Below are 19,477 nucleotides of genomic sequence, written 5' to 3'. Positions count from 1 at the left end.
CATAGAATTACAGGCAGTTTCCATTCCACTATGTGATATCAAGGCCAGAACAAATGTCAATATTTCAATGAGATCAATGAGGGATCTTCATGCTATTTGAAGGGGAATTAAAAATGAAACTGAAGGTACAAATATACAATCCATAACAGAAGTAGCTACATTCCAATCTAAACATTCAAGTTTTAATTGAGGTTCAAGCTTACGCCTAACATTTTGTTTGTTCTCCTACAGTAGCTGACTGCCATGATATAACTCTTGGCATGAGTTCCCCTGTACAGCACACAGACCACAAAGCAGTTTTTTTTGTTTAACGCCGCACTCAGCAATATTCCAGCTATATGACGGTGTTCTGTAAATAATCAAGTCTGGACCAGACATCCCAATGATTGACATCATGTGCATCGATCCACACAATTGGAAATCAATGACATGCATCAAACAAGTCAGCGAGCCTGACCACCTGATCCTGTTAGTTGCCTCTTAATACATGCATAGTTGCCTTTTATGGCAAGCATGGGTTGCTGAAGAACTACTCTACACCGGATCTTCATGGGTCCTGAAAATAACAAACGACCCCTAGTGATGCAATTACCCCATGTATACCACCGCCTACTTGTCATGTGTGGAAGTTTGATGAGTCTCAATTCACGATCTACCAATCAGCCTAAGCCCAGACAATCACATTATTAATGAATCCCAAATATTGATTTACAATTAACCCACCTTTGAGCGTGTGTGTGACAGGTGCCACTGATGGGGCAGGATACACGCACTTTTTGCAAACACCTGGTATCAAGACTTATTGACAGTGACAGGTAATAAAGAAGGTGAAATTAAGCAATAGTGTTCAGGGAGACAATAGGTGGATGAGTGACCGTGTTTGTCGAGCTTGACTCCTGAGAGTTGTTACTTTGCCGGTTCAGCCACCCACAGAAACACATGTCACATGTGGTGTCGCATGTCTCATGTGGTGTCTCATGTCACATGCGGCGACTTATGTCACATGTGGTGTCTCATGTTACATGTGGCGACTTATGTCACATGTGGTGTCTCATGTTACATGTGGTGTCTCATGTCACATGCAGCGTCTCATGTTACATGTGGCGACTTATGTCACATGTGGTGTCTCATGTCACATGTGGTGTCTCATGTCACATGTGGTGTCTCATGTTACATATGGCGACTTATGTCACATGTGGTGTCTCATGTCACATGCAGCGTCTCATGTCACATGTGGTGTCTCATGTCACATGTGGTGTCTCATGTCACATGAAGCGTCTCATGTCACATGTGGTGTCTCATGTCACATGTGGTGTCTCATGTTACATGCGGCGACTTATGTCACATGTGGTGTCTCATGTCACATGTGGTGTCTCGTTACATGTGGTGTCTCATGTCACATGTGGTGTCTCACGTTACATGTGGTGTCTCATGTCACATGTGGTGTCTCATGTCACATGTGGTGTCTCATGTCACATGTGGTGTCTCATGTTACATGTGGTGTCTCATGAAGCAAGAGACTTTGTTTGAAGTATGCCTCTGTTCATTCAGCAGTGAATGGGTACCCGGTAGAAAGAGGTGATAATGTGACTGTTAACCTTGTAAAGCTTCATAAGACAACTTGGGTTGTATACTCCCCAATGAGCTGAGAATGGAACTTGGAGCACACTTTAGGGTGTGGATTTGTCGCATCATAATAAACATGCACATTACTATTATCATGTTAAAGACATCATTAAACCCTACGCCCTAAAAAATGTCGGCATGTGTGTTAGTGAGTGAATACTGCTTAACACTGTATGCCTAACCAGTAAGTCTGGCATTAATCACAGGGACAGAAATGTAAGTACGCCATTATGCCATGCACTCTGTCAGCCCATCAACATTATTAGTGGGGAAATGGGGGCAACAGTCATGGCCCTTAATTGGATGTCTCTTTTATGGTAGTGTTATGAGCATGACTAAAATAACGTTCAACCTCAAGGTGACCCAGATCATGTAGGCAAACATAGGAAGAATACAGCAGTGCAGGTTAGATAGGGAACCATTATGTATATTTATGAGACAATTATTAGTGAAGGAAGGGTCTAACTCCAGGACCAAGGAGGCTACACAGTTGGTAAACTAATCATTGAGAATGCGGATCTGGCAGTAGCTCCTACTGTTATTGATGCGATCTGACCTGGTTTGGTATGTACTCAGCCAATTTGGAAAGTGATTTTCTGGTGAAAAAAAATTAAAAAATGATGGAGTCATTGTACAACTGACCCCAAACCAGATTTCTAATCTGAATATCTTTGATGCTGTTTTCAGGACATACTCTGGACTTTACTAACTGTCACTCCCCACTGATGGCCTGGTTTCTATAAAGTAATTTGTATGTTGCAGTTTCAACTACAGCTTAAGCAAATCGGAAAGATCATGTTCATGATAACAAACATACAATCTGCTACTTGCACTGCACTGACCAACATAAACACGTGAAGTGGGAGCTCTGCAGTTCATCTTGATGCAGCGGATGTGTTTCAGGAGGAAGAAGTAACACTCTTGGGATACATGATGTTCAGGTTGAAGCTCATTGCATGCTGGCCACATGTCAAATGTAATCAAACTGTCTGTTGAAGTGGGCAACAAATGGCCATTGATTGATTGATTGATTGATCTCCAAAATAACATCTTTAATATAATCGCAGTGAAAACCAAAACATTGTTAAGATGGAGCTGATTTCGACTAACTTGATAAAGATAATTTCAGAATCTCCCTTGAATGTTTCAATTTTTTTTCAAAGAAAAAGTAGAAACAAACGATATTTAGACACTGGATGCATGATTTTAAATTCCCATGTCCATTGGATTATTATGGTCAAGACATTTACAAATGTCACCAATATGGTTTGAGAGATGTGAAAAATATTATACAGTCGTGCCCCGCTTATACGGACTTCAGATATCCGGAAACCTTGGTTCCCGGACGATTTTCATTCAAAACGAAATAATTACTATATAAATTTACCTGTATATACGGAAATTCAGTTTCCGGAACCGGACGGTCATTTTCATACACAAAACACTGAAATGCACACAAAATTGTCTCACTTATCCGGACAATACACTTCCGCTGGTGGTAATCCTTCCGCTGGTGGTAATCCTTTGATTCGTGAGAAGTCAATTAACCAAGTGACACATTATTGTTTAAAATTCAAACCTCAAAATGTGGTGAAGTTCAAACTTCCATGCCAGACTTTTTGAAACATGTATGAATAAAGATTGAGTGGATGTATCTGTTTGTTCTGTCATCTGTCATGAGTTGCATAATTGAAGGGAAGTAACTCTTCCAGTAAGAAGCTGGTTTCAGTTATACGGAAATTCGTTTATACGGACGAATTGTGAAATGATGCAAGTGTCCGTATAAACGAGGCACGACTGTATTTACAACATCATCTAGAATGGCAGATGACGCTACTTTGGTCATTTGCTTTGACATAAGCTTCAGTTTTCAGCACCTTCAGGCTTTTGGGAAGAAAATCTTTGAACATTCAATCAATATGATTTAGTCTTTTTCCAATATGTTAAGAAAAATTAACCAGTTTTGTGGCTATATGTGACAAACCCAACGAAACAGTCTGCTCAAGCCACATGAAAGCCTGGAAAGTATCATGGATGACGGCCGGTGTTGACCAACAGAATGATGACGCCACACAACATATGCTCATATTCCCCTTCTGGCCAGATGAGCTTAAACAAGCATCAAAATCTATTTTGACAGAAGCAGACGCTGCATTTAAGAGTAGTCCAAAAAGCCTCATTACCACATATAAACCTTCTGATGCATCAGTGTCTCACAAGGATTTTCCCTATTACTTCGGTGTGTGTGTGTGTGTGTGTGTGTGTGAGTGTGAGTGTGAGTGTGAGTGTGTGAGTGTGTGTGTGTGAAGAATGTCTCTTGGAGATGCTCTGTTAGTGCAGGAGATGTGTGTGTCACCGGTGGTAGATTGGTAGACTCCTGTGCCTTCACCTACAGATACATCATCTCACAACACATCCTGTGTGTTAACTGCCCACAAAGGAACAATGTTATATAACATAGCTACGCAATAAATCTCAAGGAACAATGAAGAACGAAGTGTGGATTATTTAATGATAAAACATTGTTCTATCATGATATCATTTCTCGTGATTCGAACATGCACTGGCACCTTGATGACATCGTATAGTGGAGGATATTATTTTTGAGACTGGAGTGTCTAGTGAGTTGTTCCCCATAGATGGAGATGGGCAATGTAGATAAATGTGATGGCCGAATGTTTGCATAAAAAAGCAGGAGAGATATGACAATATGACAATCGGTATTGGGAGTATAGGTATATGTAATTGACATGAGGATTGTGTGAATATGCGGGAAATACCCACCTGTGCATAAAATGGACTTAGCCGATATTGCAGATGTGGGATTCTATTGAGGGAGTCGCTTTTGAAAGCGTGTACATTTTATCTTCCTTCTTAAATCAGCTGTATATAATGTTGATATCTGATATAAGAAATACCAGCATGCTGTGTTGTATTGAATGTTGTATTACTATGATAGCTCATAACTCTGGAGCAAGTTGTGCGTGAAAGTGTTTTATTGTATAATTGTATCATTGTACACAGCATGTGGTGGAACAAACCTGGCTTGTTCAATAGTTCAATCACACTGTACAGTGAAAAGGCTTTCTTAAAAGGGTTACTGAATTTAGCAGACCATTTAGTTAGTAAAATTTGTCCAAGGAGCCAATTGTTGGTAACCATTGGCCAATGTTAAATATATGGTTTTACTAAACATATGACTCGTGCAGGAAAATACAATAAACAGCACCATAATCAGCAAGTGTTTACCACAAGTGATCCTGAAATATACTGCTCAAAAGAAGTTAAAGATCATGCCATAATAGATTAACTGTGGTAATATGGAAGAATTAGGTGTTCTCGAACTTCTTTTGAGCAGTATATAACATTATTATTTGCGTTTTAAAATATTTTTCATGACATGTTGGGGCTTGGCTTGGATATCCTTGCTTTTGTATCTGCATCCTGTACTTTGACACTTTGAAACATTGCAATGGTTTATGTATGTTACTATTTTGAGGTAATTTGATCTATGATTTTTTTTCTTCATATTCCATATTTTTGTTTATGTTACAACATTTTCAGCGAACCTAAACAAGTTCGTCTTGATGACCTGCATCTGTTACCATGCAGACCCAGCTCCACAAACATCTGATGCTCTGCACCAGAACGAATAATGTTGAATACTCCAATGAGAATATTCTAAAATCATGCTGTTATTGAGCACATGCTATCAGTTTGTATAATATGTCTATTGGTTTTATGGCCATGTAATGTCACATGGTCCTGAATGTCTGAGCTACCCTGCACTGCTTCATCCCTCCAGCATCAGTGTCATGGCACCAGTCAGGGGGGTACGTCCCCCAGTGCATGGCGGGAACTGCCATTACTGCAGCGTTGGTGATGTCGGGGAGTTGGTTCAGACGTGTATTACCCTGGCGGCACAGCACATATAGGCTGTCATTGGGAATATTCTGAAACATTTCCTGGCGGCACAGCACATATATGCTGTGATTGGGAATATTCTGCACATTTCCAAAGACATATTTTCTAAATTTTGTAGGTTGCCCGATCACTTTCTTATTTGATGATTGTTCAATTGACACAAGTTGGTGTTTTGAAATATATCATTTTTGCCGTATTTTAACAGTCATCTGTGTGAAGGAGGGTGCATACTAAACACCAGCTTGTTAAGACCAGGAGCAGTGGGGTTGCCTAGTGGTTAAAGTGTTCGCTCCTATGTCGAAGAACTGGGTTAGATTCCCCACATGGGTACAATGTGTGAAGCCAATTAAAAGCGATGTAAAACCATACCCACTCACTCAATAGCATAGAAACAGCATGTCAACAAATTTGCACTGAGGTCCACCAGTGTGTTGTTTGTTTGTTTGTTTGAAGTTCAATGCCGCACTCAGCAATATTACAGCTATATGATGGCGATGTGTAAATAACTGAGTCTGAACCCGACAATCCAGTGTTTGATATCATAAGCATCGATCTATGGAATTGGGATACGATGACATGCATCAACCAAGTCAGCGATCCTGACCACTCGATCCTTTTAGTCGCCTCTTACGACAAGCATAGTCGCCTCTTACGACAAGTATAGACGTCTCTTACGACAAGCATAGTTGCCTCTTACGACAAGCACAGTCGCCTCTTACGACAAACAAAGTCGCCTTTTATGACAAGCATAGGTTGCTGAGTGCACTATTGAGTGCTGTTCTTATAATGTGAAATATCCAATGGGGAAATTATATCAATGCTTTCGTCTTAAATGTATTTCATAAGTATTATTCAGTATTTAATTCAAAATAGTGAATTTAATTTCTTTGAAAATGTGTGGACTGATCAGCATATCACACCGATTCCCAATCAACTTCCGGTACGGCAACACTGATGAGACTTTTGATATTTGTGCCTTGCAATAAACCTTAAAGAAGGAGAAAAGAATTTAAAAATGACAAAATGTTACTTATAAAAAGTCAGAGTTTTGTTACATTGACTTACTAAAAGCGACAATAAACAGTTCCATAATCTTAGGAAATCATATGATTGTGACTATGTTATAAGCATGTGTTTATGAATGACTGTCAATAAGTCTTGATACCAGGTGTTTGCAAAAAGGGGAGTGTATCCTGACCCATCAGTGGCACCTGTCACACACACGCTCAAAGGTGGGTTAATTGTAAATCAATATTTGGGATTCATTAATAATGTGATTGTCTGGGCTTAGGCTGATTGGTAGATCGTGAATTGAGACTCATCAAACTTCCACACATGACAAGTAGGCGGTGGTATACATGGGGTAATTGCATCACTAGGGGTCGTTTGTTATTTTCAGGACCCATGAAGATCCGGTGTAGAGTAGTTCTTCAGCAACCCATGCTTGCCATAAAAGGCAACTATGCATGTATTAAGAGGCAACTAACAGGATCAGGTGGTCAGGCTCGCTGACTTGTTTGATGCATGTCATTGATTTCCAATTGTGTGGATCGATGCGCATGATGTCAATCACTGGATTGTCTGGTCCAGACTTGATTATATACAGACCACCGTCATATAGCTGGAATATTGCTGAGTGCGGCATTAAACAACAAACAAACAAAACAAAATGTTTTTTTCAGTACATTTGCTATAAGCAACAACTAATATAACAAAATAGAAAAACAAAATATTTGCTGAACTAACTTCTTGAGATCTTTTGTACTTAAAATGTCTAAGTTATGATATTGAACTTTTTGTTAACTGAACCACTAAAACCCCAGGGGAGCTGAGGCAAAACAACATGATACCTATTTCCGTGTTGTCATAGAGAAAATCACACACGATGATATCGATTGCAGCTTTTAGATATGTCTACAGCACGGGAAATACAATTTAAACTTGTCAATCACCTTGCCGTGTAACCTTTTATCACAAAATTGTGGTTACATCGATGTTTGAGCTAAGTTTGTGCTTCCTTGCTTGATCTCTGACATCAATTTAAACTTGTTTATACAAGATGTGCTTCCTTTTTCTTAATTTTCTAAGTACCGTATATGACCGCGTATAAGCCGAATTTTGAGGACCAGAAAAAAGATTCTGTAGAAAGGGGTCGGCTTATCCACGGGATACACTTTCATGATAGTATTTTTCAGATCGTGATCTGTCAGAAACATCGCCTGAATGACGGTCCGATAGATCACAACTTCCCGAAAGTTTGGAAGTTGCCACGACTAGAGCCATTATTGTTATAAATTATCAATAAAGTTATTATTATACACCAATGTTGTCATTATTAAAAAAATGTTATGCATGTTACTATTTCCAAAATGGGCTTCACACATTATATTCATTGTGGGAATTGAACCAGGGTCTTTGGTTTGATGGGTGAATGCTTTAACCCCTAGGCTACCCTCCCTCTCTAGTAATATGACACATTTACTACTCAAACTTTGAAAGAAATACTAAGATAAATTATAAACTGAGAGGGAACACAAAATGACATGAGGGTACAGAGTACAGGGAACATAAACTGACATGAGGGTACAGGGAACATAAAATGACATGAGGGTACAGGGAACATAAACTGACTTGAAGGTACAGGGAACATAAAATGACATGAGGGTACAGGGTACAGGGAACATAAAAAGACATGAGGGTACAGGGAACATAAAATGACATGAGGGTACAGGGTACAGTGAACATAAACTGACATGAGGGTACAGGGAACATAAAATGACATGAGGGTACAGGGTACAGGGAACATAAAATGACATGAGGGTACAGGGAACATAAAATGACATGAGGGTACAGGGTACAGGGAACATAAAATGACATGAGGGTACAGGGAACATAAAATGACATGAGTGTACAGGGTACAGGGAACATAAAATGACATGAGGGTACAGGGAACATAAACTGACATGAGGGTACAGGGAACATAAACTGACATGAGGGTACAGGGTACAGGGAACATATACTGACATGAGGGTACAGGGAACACAAACTGACATGAGGGTACAGGGAACATAAACTGATATGAGGGTACAGGGAACATAAACTGACATGAGGGTACAGGGAACATATACTGACATGAGGGTACAGGGAACATAAAATGACATGAGGGTACAGGGAACATAAACTGACATGAGGGTACAGGGAACATAAACTGACATGAGGGTACAGGGTACAGGGAACATATACTGACATGAGGGTACAGGGAACACAAACTGACATGAGGGTACAGGGAACATAAACTGATATGAGGGTACAGGGAACATAAACTGACATGAGGGTACAGGGAACATATACTGATATGAGGGTACAGGGAACATATACTGACATGAGGGTACAGGGAACATAAACTGATATGAGGGTACAGGGAACATAAACTGATATGAGGGTACAGGGTACAGGGTACATAAACTGCCATGAGGGTACAGGGAACATAAACTGACATGAGGGTACAGGGTACATAAACTGCCATGAGGGTACAGGGAACATAAACTGACATGAGGGTACAGGGAACATATACTGACATGAGGGTACAGGGTACATAAACTGATATGAGGGTACAGGGAACATAAACTGACATGAGGGTACAGGGTACATAAACTGACATGAGGGTACAGGGTACATAAACTGACATGAGAGTACATCAACCTCGTATCCCCCTCAAGAACTTAGAATATCCCTTTCTTAATAGTGCAGTCTTCATAAAACATGAATGAACTACATCCAAATGTATAGTTTGAGAAAATAAATAATAAAGATTGCTTACATTCATGGACGTAACTGAGTTTAAGCATTATTATCATCTTCCATAATCATATTAGTATACTGCTGCTGATGTATGTCTTTCATCTCAGTTCCTACAAGACAAATAATCGTTTCCCAACATTAACTCCATAATCTGATTTGATAAGTACATGTCAACAGATATCATTAACGTCAAAACTGATTAAGTTTATAGGGCAATCATTGGATAAGTCAGATTCATAATTAGTTCATTTGATCTTGTATTTGTGGTAAGATATCTTTCAGAGGAAATCTAAATGGAACTTGATATAAATGCATGATGTACAGTGCGGTCCAAATTATATCTGTGTTAACTAAAGTAGCATGGTGTTCTCGTAGAAAATATTTCTAGAGAAAAGCTGAGATTTATTTGACAATTAAATGAACAATTTAAGTATCATATGATGTTTGTGGAGACCGAAAACAGGTTTATAATTAATCCCATCATTATTAGATTTAAACAAATGTATATGAAAGATTTCTGACAACATTTAATTGAGAGATGAGAAAATACATCAACTGAATTTGGAAATCATATCGATGGGAAGAACCATTAAAGATTAACAATATGAAAATTGTGTCATTGATTATATATTACATAAGCTATTCTGATGAAATAAAGTTTAGATTTACCAAAACAGACTTTTTTCTTTCTTTTTTTTCTTTTTTCTTATTTTTTTTTATATTCCATTTCATGTATATTGTTACAAGTGTAGGTATTAACATGTATATATATGACAGTATTAACACAAGTTATAGTTTTCATAGGTGAGGACAGGCAGGTTGTGTAGGATATGTCGTCTTCTCAAACTGAGAGGGAGATTATAAATATTTGTTTACAAGAAATAGATGATTACTAATTAACAGGTAGTATGTTTCATCTGCTTCGTAAGATTATGAGATGTAAGTTTTGCCATTTCTGAGCATATTGGTTAAATTGATTATACCCAAACAGACTTGTTATTGTCAATAATGTCAATTGCTGAAGAGGGAACGTAACTGTTTTTGTGAAATCACAAATGTCCACAAAGTAATTACTGCATAAATGTCCCACGCTCACCAGTGGAGTAAAACATGCAGACTTTTTTTCACAGATTCTTTTTTGCATTTGCTCAAAGTTACTTATATATCTATTGATAATTAATCAATATTTTGTTAACGATTATTGATCTCTATGATCTGCATCAATAGCCAGCCCTAAAATCATGCAAATGATAGTTGGGATACGCTGTTCTATCGTGTGACACAGGGCACTGGGCATGCTGACACATGTGTAACACCGGACCTACACCCAATCACGTCACCCATTAACAGTTGAACTTCCTCCAGTACCAAACCAGGCAGATATACATAAGCAAATATCCTGTGTTGCTGACAGGAGGGGATCATGGCGAGCGACCTTTGTCTGCAGCTCCCGATATCCTGGCATCCATGGTTATTCACTGTCTAGACTTTACTAGTGGAACTAAAATAACTGGTGTTGCTCCCTGCCTTTGCATCTCAGATGACACAAATTATGTCACAAAGTGTCAGTCAAGAAGGGCTTTTCTGCCCTGGCCATGCATCTTATCTCTATGACTTGCCATCAATGTCCGTGTGATAACTGGCAATGCCATTATAACATATACATCCTGTCTATTTAATAAAAAGTCCACATCTGTGATGGTGATGTCATGACCGATGATATTGATGGGTCATAACACAAAGAAATTGTTTCACATATGGACACATGATTAACTTCCACTCATGCTGGTGTTTCAGTGTGATCGACTGTTCTGGTCAACAATATATGCTGCTATATGTCAACCTCATTCCTGCTATATATCCACTTCAACTCTTATATATATCTGCCTCACCTGCTATATATCCACCTCACTCTGACATCAGGTCACTTCTAATGTGTATCTGCCTCACCCCTGATATATATCCATGCCACCTCTGCTATATTTTCACCTCACCCCTGATATAGATCAACCTCACCCTGACATGTATCCAACTCACTCCTGATATATATTCACTCAACCTCTGCTCTATATCCACCTCACCCAATATATATATCCATCTCACCTCTTATATATATCTGCCTCACCTCTGCTACATATTCACCTCACTGATGGTAGATACCTTACTCCTGCTACATATACATCTCACCTTGTCATATTTCCACCTCACCCATGGTATATACCTATCTCAACCCTGTTATATTTTCATCTCACCCATGATATATATCCATCTCAACCCCGCTATATACCCGCTATCTCACTCCTGCTATATACCCACCTCACTCCTGCTATATACCCACCTCACCCTGCCATATATCCATCCACCTCTCACATCCACGTCAGCCATTCTATACATGGTGTTCACCTTACCTCTATAATGCTCTCCATCTCGTTCTTTTCGATGGTTCCATTCCCATCAATGTCGTACATGTCAAATGCCCAGTTGAGTTTGTCCTCTGCTTTGCCTTTCTGTGATGTGATGTTGATCGCCATTAGAAACTCCTTGAATTCTATTGACCCACTTCCATCACGGTCAAACGACCGGAACACATGCTCACAAAAGGCATCTGGATTTCCTCCCGGGAAGAAGTTGGCATAGACATTCTTGAACTTCTCCTTTGACAGTTGTCCATCTGGGCAGTCTTCCTGTGAGTCAAGACAAAGTGAATTAGCAGCAAGATTCAATTAGTCCTATGTTACTATTCTATTATCATGTAGCATTTCCTACAGCCGCCACTTAGAAATCCCCAAATATCCCTTATGAAATAGGTCAATGGCCAAGAATAGCCAAGGACACAGCAACATGAACCATGAGGATCAGCTGAAGGATGGATCCAGGACATTCTGGAAGGGAGATCAGAAGTCACATATTTATCTTTGTTTGTTTGTTTGTTTGTTGTTTAATGCCGCACTCAGCAATATTCCAGCTATATAACGGCGGTCTGTAAAATAATCGAGTCTGGACCAGAAAATCCAGTGATTAACATCATGAGCATCGATCCACTCAATTGGGATCGATGCCATGTGTCAACCAAGTCAGCGAGCCTGACCACCCGACCTCGTTAGTCACCTTTTACGACAAGCATAGTCGCTTTTTATGGCATGCATGGGTTGCTGAAGACCTATTCTAACCCGGAATCTTCACGGGTCTGGGTGAATTTAAATTGAAAGCTGTATATCTGACACTGAATCTGCCTTGCAGCTTTACACAAAAAACTGGAAAACATTTGACCCTGTCCATAATATACACCTGTTCTGAAGTTCACCTATATCAAATTGGTCAGAAAAGGACAGAAAAGGCCAAACAGAACCTCTGTACCAACTACCAGGGGAACTGGTCGATAGGCATCACTTAGAAGTTGACGGATGACAAAGTAGACACAATTTATGGATAACAACTTCTTTATTGACTGTAAATATGACATTTTGTTACAGACTCTTATACCGTTGTCAAGCAAGGCATAAATTGTCTCTACTTTAACTATCAGGGGATCTGTCATACATAGGTTGAGTTCTATTTGTCAACACATAATCTAAAAACCTATACATAGAAACAGTTTTGCAACTGTAAATCTACTGGCATAAAAATTTCAATTTCATAAAGTCAAGATCTCAAAAGGTGACAAGCATCTTTTAAACCAATTTGATAAACAACTTTCGGGATGAAATTCAATTTTTGCTACATCATCTTCAACAAACATTCTTGGTGACTCCTGATGAAGATGCCACAAGCTAAATGCATTTCAATATTAATCACGAACAGTCACTCAGAGTTGCAGACCTCTGCTGGGGTGGGTGGGGGGGAGAAGAAACATTTCTTTTCTGAAATTTCTAAACTTGATCTTTCACAAATGCATCTGGATCTTGAATGTCCAGTTGTCACCGAGACTGAAAACTGGATGAAAAAAAGGGTGCAGAAAACATTCTGTGAAATTAAGTAAGAGTGAGCACTTTGGGCAGTGTGACAGTCGTCTGGGTAACAAATCAGGTCGAAACAGGCAGTAATCCATCTACATTGTCTGACACTGGTTTACCAGGTGCTCCCACACCGACAAAATAGTTCCTTAGTCGGGAAGTCGGCAAGTCTCCATCAATTTCCTCCGTTTCTCGTTTTTCTTTTAGAAAAACAGCAGGTTTTTGTAGCCTCCGGTGAGGTTAACAAGCAGCATGCACTAGATCAAAGGAAGGAAGTTACCGGACCAACTGGGCCAGGATAGAATCAGGGTGGCCCCATGTTTCTTTGTAATGTCACCTGGGGAACTTTTACAGTTGGAAGTTTCTAAAGTTTGAGTAAGTGAGTGAGTTGGGTTTTACGCCGCTTTAAACAGAATTCTAGTTATATCACGGCGTGTCAGCTTAATGTGGGAGGGAAGCCCGATGTGATGCAGGTCTCAGACAGTTACCACTTCGGCGAAACCCAAGAGCACAGGTATGGTGCTGACAAACCTAGAAACATAATCGGGGCGAACCAGGATTCGAACCCACTTCTAAAGTTTGAGTTAGAACACTGTGCACATACTGTATATATGACTATGCAGACTCTTGGTTTTACGCCACTTTCATCAATATTCCAGCAATATCAAGGCAGGGGACACCAGAAATTGGCTTCACACATTGTACCCATGTGAGGAATCGAACCCAGGTCTTCAGCATGACAAGCGAACGCTTTAACCACTCAGCTACCCCATCAATCAAAACAGGAAGTGTTCGATGCTGAAGGGAAATAAAGCAACAGGAGATGCTGATGGTTAAGTTTAGCACCTTGACATAGAAGAGCCTTTGTCCGTCTATCAAAGCCATATTCCTACACACTGAATGCTAATATTTATACTTTATTAAATCCTTTGGGTTCCAGCTATCCTGAAGATAATGGCAGTCCCTGTCAATGTATCCACAATGCTGCCTGTGACAGAGCACTAAGCTGCACTCAGCGGAACATGTTGTGATGGCCAGAGCTCCCTGGAGCACCAACAGACGTCATAACCCATCTGGAAACTTCAGAAAGGGCCAACATTTCTGACACTGACAATAATGTGTCCTAATCCTAACTGGATATTACACCATGAGCTCCCAGCAGTGCCTGGTATATGTCAGCTCCTGACACCATGTTCCTGGGAGACCAGTAGCTCATGTTTGCAACAGCAGGGTCAGATTGGGGTCACACCACCATTATGTCTCACTGCACATGTCTGGGACATTGGTCAAACCTACAAGTGCCACTGTGAACCAACAATCGAAAACATTAAATACTTAGCCTCTCAAACACTCTTGTGTTATACTATGAAAGAGCAAGTCCCTCGCCCACAGGAGAAGGAAGATATTTAACTTTTGATTGAGTGAAGGAACTTGACAGTTTTCTGTTCTTGAAGTCCTTCTAGATGCACTGTGATCACAATGAAAGTTTAAATTATAAATATGTTCACCAATATGGTCATAAACACTGTGAAACAAATTGGCTTTACTACTCCGTATAAAACATTACTGGAATTTTATAATGGACGAGCATCAAGCTTAGACTGTCTCCAACAACATGTAATGGACAGATGAAGTGACACAATGAATGTTTATTAAGTGAGAATTAAATCACATTCTTGAAAGATATTTTGCATCAGTTCTTGATTTAAATGTTTTCATCAAGTTACGCCCAATAAATGATGAATAAAGAGTGAAAATAAATTTTTAAAAAAGAAGTTGCACCCAATAAGAGTGCTGAAGAGAGGAATGTCCGAGTAACTCTCCAAAAGTAATGGAGATGAGGCCCATCATTCTTAAGGAATGGAGAATCAAGAGGATATGCCCCTACTTAAAACACATCCCTACTTTTACATTTGCCAAAACATTCTCTTGTGGAATATATTTTAAAAATACACCAGCACTCTTTGTAGAGTGTATGTATACTGTGTGAGTCGCCTTTGCACGAGGCACAAGGAACGTGTTCTCTGCCGCTGTTGCACGTGCACAAGCTCTGTCACGTGCTGATATTTACAATGCATGGTACACAGGTCATTATAATGTCGTGGGGTCCTAGACTAGTATTTCATCAATCTAAAGCATTTATATGTCGCAAGCTCTGATGATCATACCACTTTGCTCTCAAACTGATGAACTCACAGTGAAAGTCATTATATTTGAGCTTAAGGATTATGCAAATATTTAGAAATACTTAATAGTTAATTTCACATGGTATCACCATGTGACGCCATAACTGTGGACGACAATTGGACGTCTTCTAATCAAACAATGCAAGTTTGAATCCTGCTGGCGACACACATTTTCCGACAAGATTTGAAATCATTCACTTGTCAAAATACGAAAAAAAATAGTTCCGCCTATTCGAAGTAAAATTAATTGAAATGTTGGTTCAAGATAATGTATAATGGACAAATAACTGTCAATTCCTAAAAAATAATGGAGTGTTCAAGCAAGAGAATGATGTCACAGAATGTTTTTAAAAGACCTGTAGCATCATGTGACATGAATGTGTCACAACAGAATTTGCTTCTTCCTCAGAGTAATATAACAAACTACATGGATTAGCGGATGTTGACAAAATTCTCAGACTATACTATTTATTAAAATAACGTCAAAGAGTTTAAATAATTCATTTTCCAACAAATCATGTTGATCCTGAGGACTACTGCAGAAATCTGTTTGATTGCATTCTTCCATCATATAATGACAGTCACCAACATGTTTTATTGCATGACCAAAATGCCATGTGTGCTAACTCCTTAAAAAATGAATCAGTTACCTTGGAGCTTTGTTATTAGTTTTAGCAGTGACTTGTTGGAAGTCATCTGCCACCACAAATAGCACCGATAACTTGAGTCTCGCCCTGGGAGTTACTTGTTCTTTGAACACTCGAGAACAAGCTTTAAACTTTAACAAAAATCCAATACTGGCAAAGATATTGGGGCGAGTTAGGTTCTCAATGCTGCTTTTAACAGTATTTCAGTTATATCATGGCATGTCAGCTTAATGTTGCTGGAAAACTCAAAGTAAAGCTAGTTTACAATTTTGACAAAGTATCAAAATCCGATGTTCAAAGCATCAGTGGACGGATATAACACAGAATACCCAGAGAGGACAAATATGGAAGATTATCCTTCTCTCATACATCTGCACCGTGAAGATCCGAGGTAGAATAGGTCTTCAGCAATCCATGCTGCTGTAAAAGGCAACTATGCTTGTCGTAAGAGGGGACTGACAGGATCAGGTGGTCAGCCTTGGTTGATGCATGTCATCGTATCCCAATTGTGTGGAATGATGCTCATGATGTCAACCACAGGATTGTCTGGTCCAGACTTGATTATTTACAGACTGCCGTCATATAGCTGGAATATTGCTGAGTGCAGCGTTAAACAACAAACAAACAAATCATACATCTGCATTCCTAAAACCTACCATTTAATTAACACCAAAATGAATCAACATTTTCATTAAAGGATATGACTGACCAAGGCAAATAATCCCTTTTGGAAAGTGATCAATACAAAGATTTAGACATGGGAATCAAATGGACTAATCAATACCACAAGCACATATCAGAAGATGTATTAAATGTCACAAGCAAAGAGCTTGTTTAGTTCATTCAAGATAAAGTTATTCACAATGTCTGCCCACATCAAAACTGCCTGATTTGTCTTATACGTTGGACGCCAAGCACTAACACAGTTTTTCTTCACTGATCCATGCTTAATATCGGAATCTGTAGAAAAACCAGTTCTAATCAATGTTTCTTGAAGGATTTCTCTTGCCTGTTGGAAAATCACAAAGGCAGTATTGTGTATGGCCACATTAACTAGCCTTCTTGGAGTCTCATATTGATCCACACATATTTGATAAACTGTTAAAATAACTATTCCTTAAAATACGCATTCTGATTTACACCTGTTTCTATCTTCTGAAATATACACTCCGGAGATATGTGATTTCAATAATGAATAATTTTAACATTGAACACCGTATTCGCCTTGGTGAGCGTTTTGAGCAGTTAGAGCATATAAAAAACATGCGGGTTCATTTGTTGTCAGTGATAGAGCAGTAGAAAACAGACTTCGTTCTAAGTTCATGAAACTAACATCTTTTTGATAATACTTGCCAGGCAAATATAATATTATACCTCTTGAACACTGCAGTGTTTTCTGTAAAGATGTGTTATAAACACAAGAAAATACTGTCTGTCATGCAAATGTTAGGCTGTGTATTGAGTGCATATTTATATAAAGATTATCTTAGAACAAGGTAATTTATATATTAACTTATTTTTGTACTTATAATTCTAAGAAATGTTATTATCACACCAAGCCGTATACTTCTCGCCATGTGAGTCTGTAAGGGCTAATTGTAAAACTGTGGCAACTCTCTTGTGAATAAAAGTTTACATTTTAAAAAATAATAATAATAAAAAACAATTATCATAATAAAAAATAATTAAGTTTAAAGATTGTTCCAGAAGCTGGACAGGGGGTGCTTATTGGAGCTGAATGCTTAATACAGTGACTTCTGTTTCTACAGGTGCTTTACCAAATCAGGGAAAACATCACTACAATGAATGACAGGTCCCTTGTAACAGCTGTGTGATGTTTTTCAATGTCCACAATCTAACAACAGATAGCAATTTTTACATTCACTGATTTTAATCAGTGAAGCCATTCCTTGTTTAATACCTAGCCAATAGCATCTTGTTGTTTATTCCCGGCTACTGATAACAGCAGCGTTATCAGTAATCTCATCTGGAGGGTACACTGTAACCTTTTCCCCTACATCAACTGATAAATGAGTAATGTTATCCTGAGGAAACTTCTCTTATTAAATATTGGCATAGTTGCAGGGCCATGTTTTTATCCTACAAAGAAAACCATCTATAGCCAATAGTAATAATTCATGACAAAGACATTTGTCTTTTTCAAATATTATGGAAATAAAGATCACAAGTTGAAACAATAATAGTATGTCACAATTTTAGAAAGTCACCAACATCATCAAATACAAAGACTGTTTACATACATTCTCAAATTTATGTCCATTGAAAATCTATTTTATTCTTAACCCTGGTACTTAAAGTCTACTTTATTCTTAACCCTGGTACTTAAAGTCTACTTTATTCCTAACCCTGGTACTTAAAGTCTACTTTATTCCTAACCCTGGTACTTAAAGTCTACTTTATTCCTAACCCTGGTACTTAAAGTCTACTTTATTCCTAACCCTAGTACTTAAAGTCAACTTTATTCCTAACCCTAGCAGTTAAGGTTTATGCTATTCCTAACCCTGGTACTTAAAGTCTACTTTATTCCTAATCCTGGTACTTAAAGTCTACTTTATTCTTAACCCTGGTACTTAAAGTCTACTTTATTCCTAACTCTGGTACTTAAAGTCTACTTTATTCCTAACCCTGGTACTTAAAGTCTACTTTATTCCTAACCCTGGTACTTAAAGTCTACTTTATTCCTAACCCTAGTACTTAAAGTCAACTTTATTCCTAACCCTAGCAGTTAAGGTTTATGCTATTCCTAACCCTGGTACTTAAAGTCCACTTTATTCTTTAACACTACAAGTTAAAGTTTATTCCTGATCCTAGCACTTAAAGTGTACTTCATTCCAAACCCTGGGAGTCTACTTTTTACCATAATAATTGCCCTAGAAACATCATGATTAATTGTATCTCATACCTTCAAAACAGGTCAAAATAGACACAGAAAGAAATATAAATAGTAGATCCTATTGCTCCCGACTTTAGTGTCAAAACAGACACCTTAATAAGAATCCTCGAAGCATCCAAAACATGCTTACCCTCTTTGCAAACACCCGGTGTCATCACTGATTTTCACTGATCCATTTGCACAATTTTTACCACAAGTTTGCTTTTAATGCCCAATGGAATCTGTTTCAGCAGAAAAACGTGACTAGTAATTCTCTGGTGCTGACATTTAGTATGCACGAGTGCCATGGCATTAGAAGGACATATACAGGCATCTGACAAGTCCTTGATGGCCATTGGCATAATCAAATAAAAGGTGAAAGATCTCCAGTGGAGAAATGATAAATTTGCAAAGTCAAGTGCGAATAGAATTTAATGGCTGCTAAGT

General features: G+C 38.7%; 1 protein-coding gene across 4 annotated transcripts in view; it reads right to left on the bottom strand.

The window, feature by feature from the left end:
- LOC139480324 (neuronal calcium sensor 2-like) overlaps positions 1–19,477 on the bottom strand; it is a 237,514-nt gene that overhangs the window by 11,760 nt on the left and 206,277 nt on the right. For all 4 annotated transcript variants that reach the window (XM_071263379.1, XM_071263378.1, XM_071263380.1 and 1 more), the window contains one exon: positions 11,760–12,035. In XM_071263379.1, the coding sequence (XP_071119480.1) occupies positions 11,760–12,035 (276 nt within the window). The remainder of the gene's footprint in view (positions 1–11,759; positions 12,036–19,477) is intronic.

This window comes from Haliotis cracherodii, unplaced genomic scaffold, assembly GCF_022045235.1.
Source record: "Haliotis cracherodii isolate W230 unplaced genomic scaffold, xgHalCrac1.p SCAF_4, whole genome shotgun sequence".
In the NCBI taxonomy this organism is placed as follows: domain Eukaryota; kingdom Metazoa; phylum Mollusca; class Gastropoda; order Lepetellida; family Haliotidae; genus Haliotis; species Haliotis cracherodii.
The sequence above is the reverse complement of the archived record's forward strand: the minus strand, read 5'-3'. Positions and strand labels throughout refer to the sequence as shown.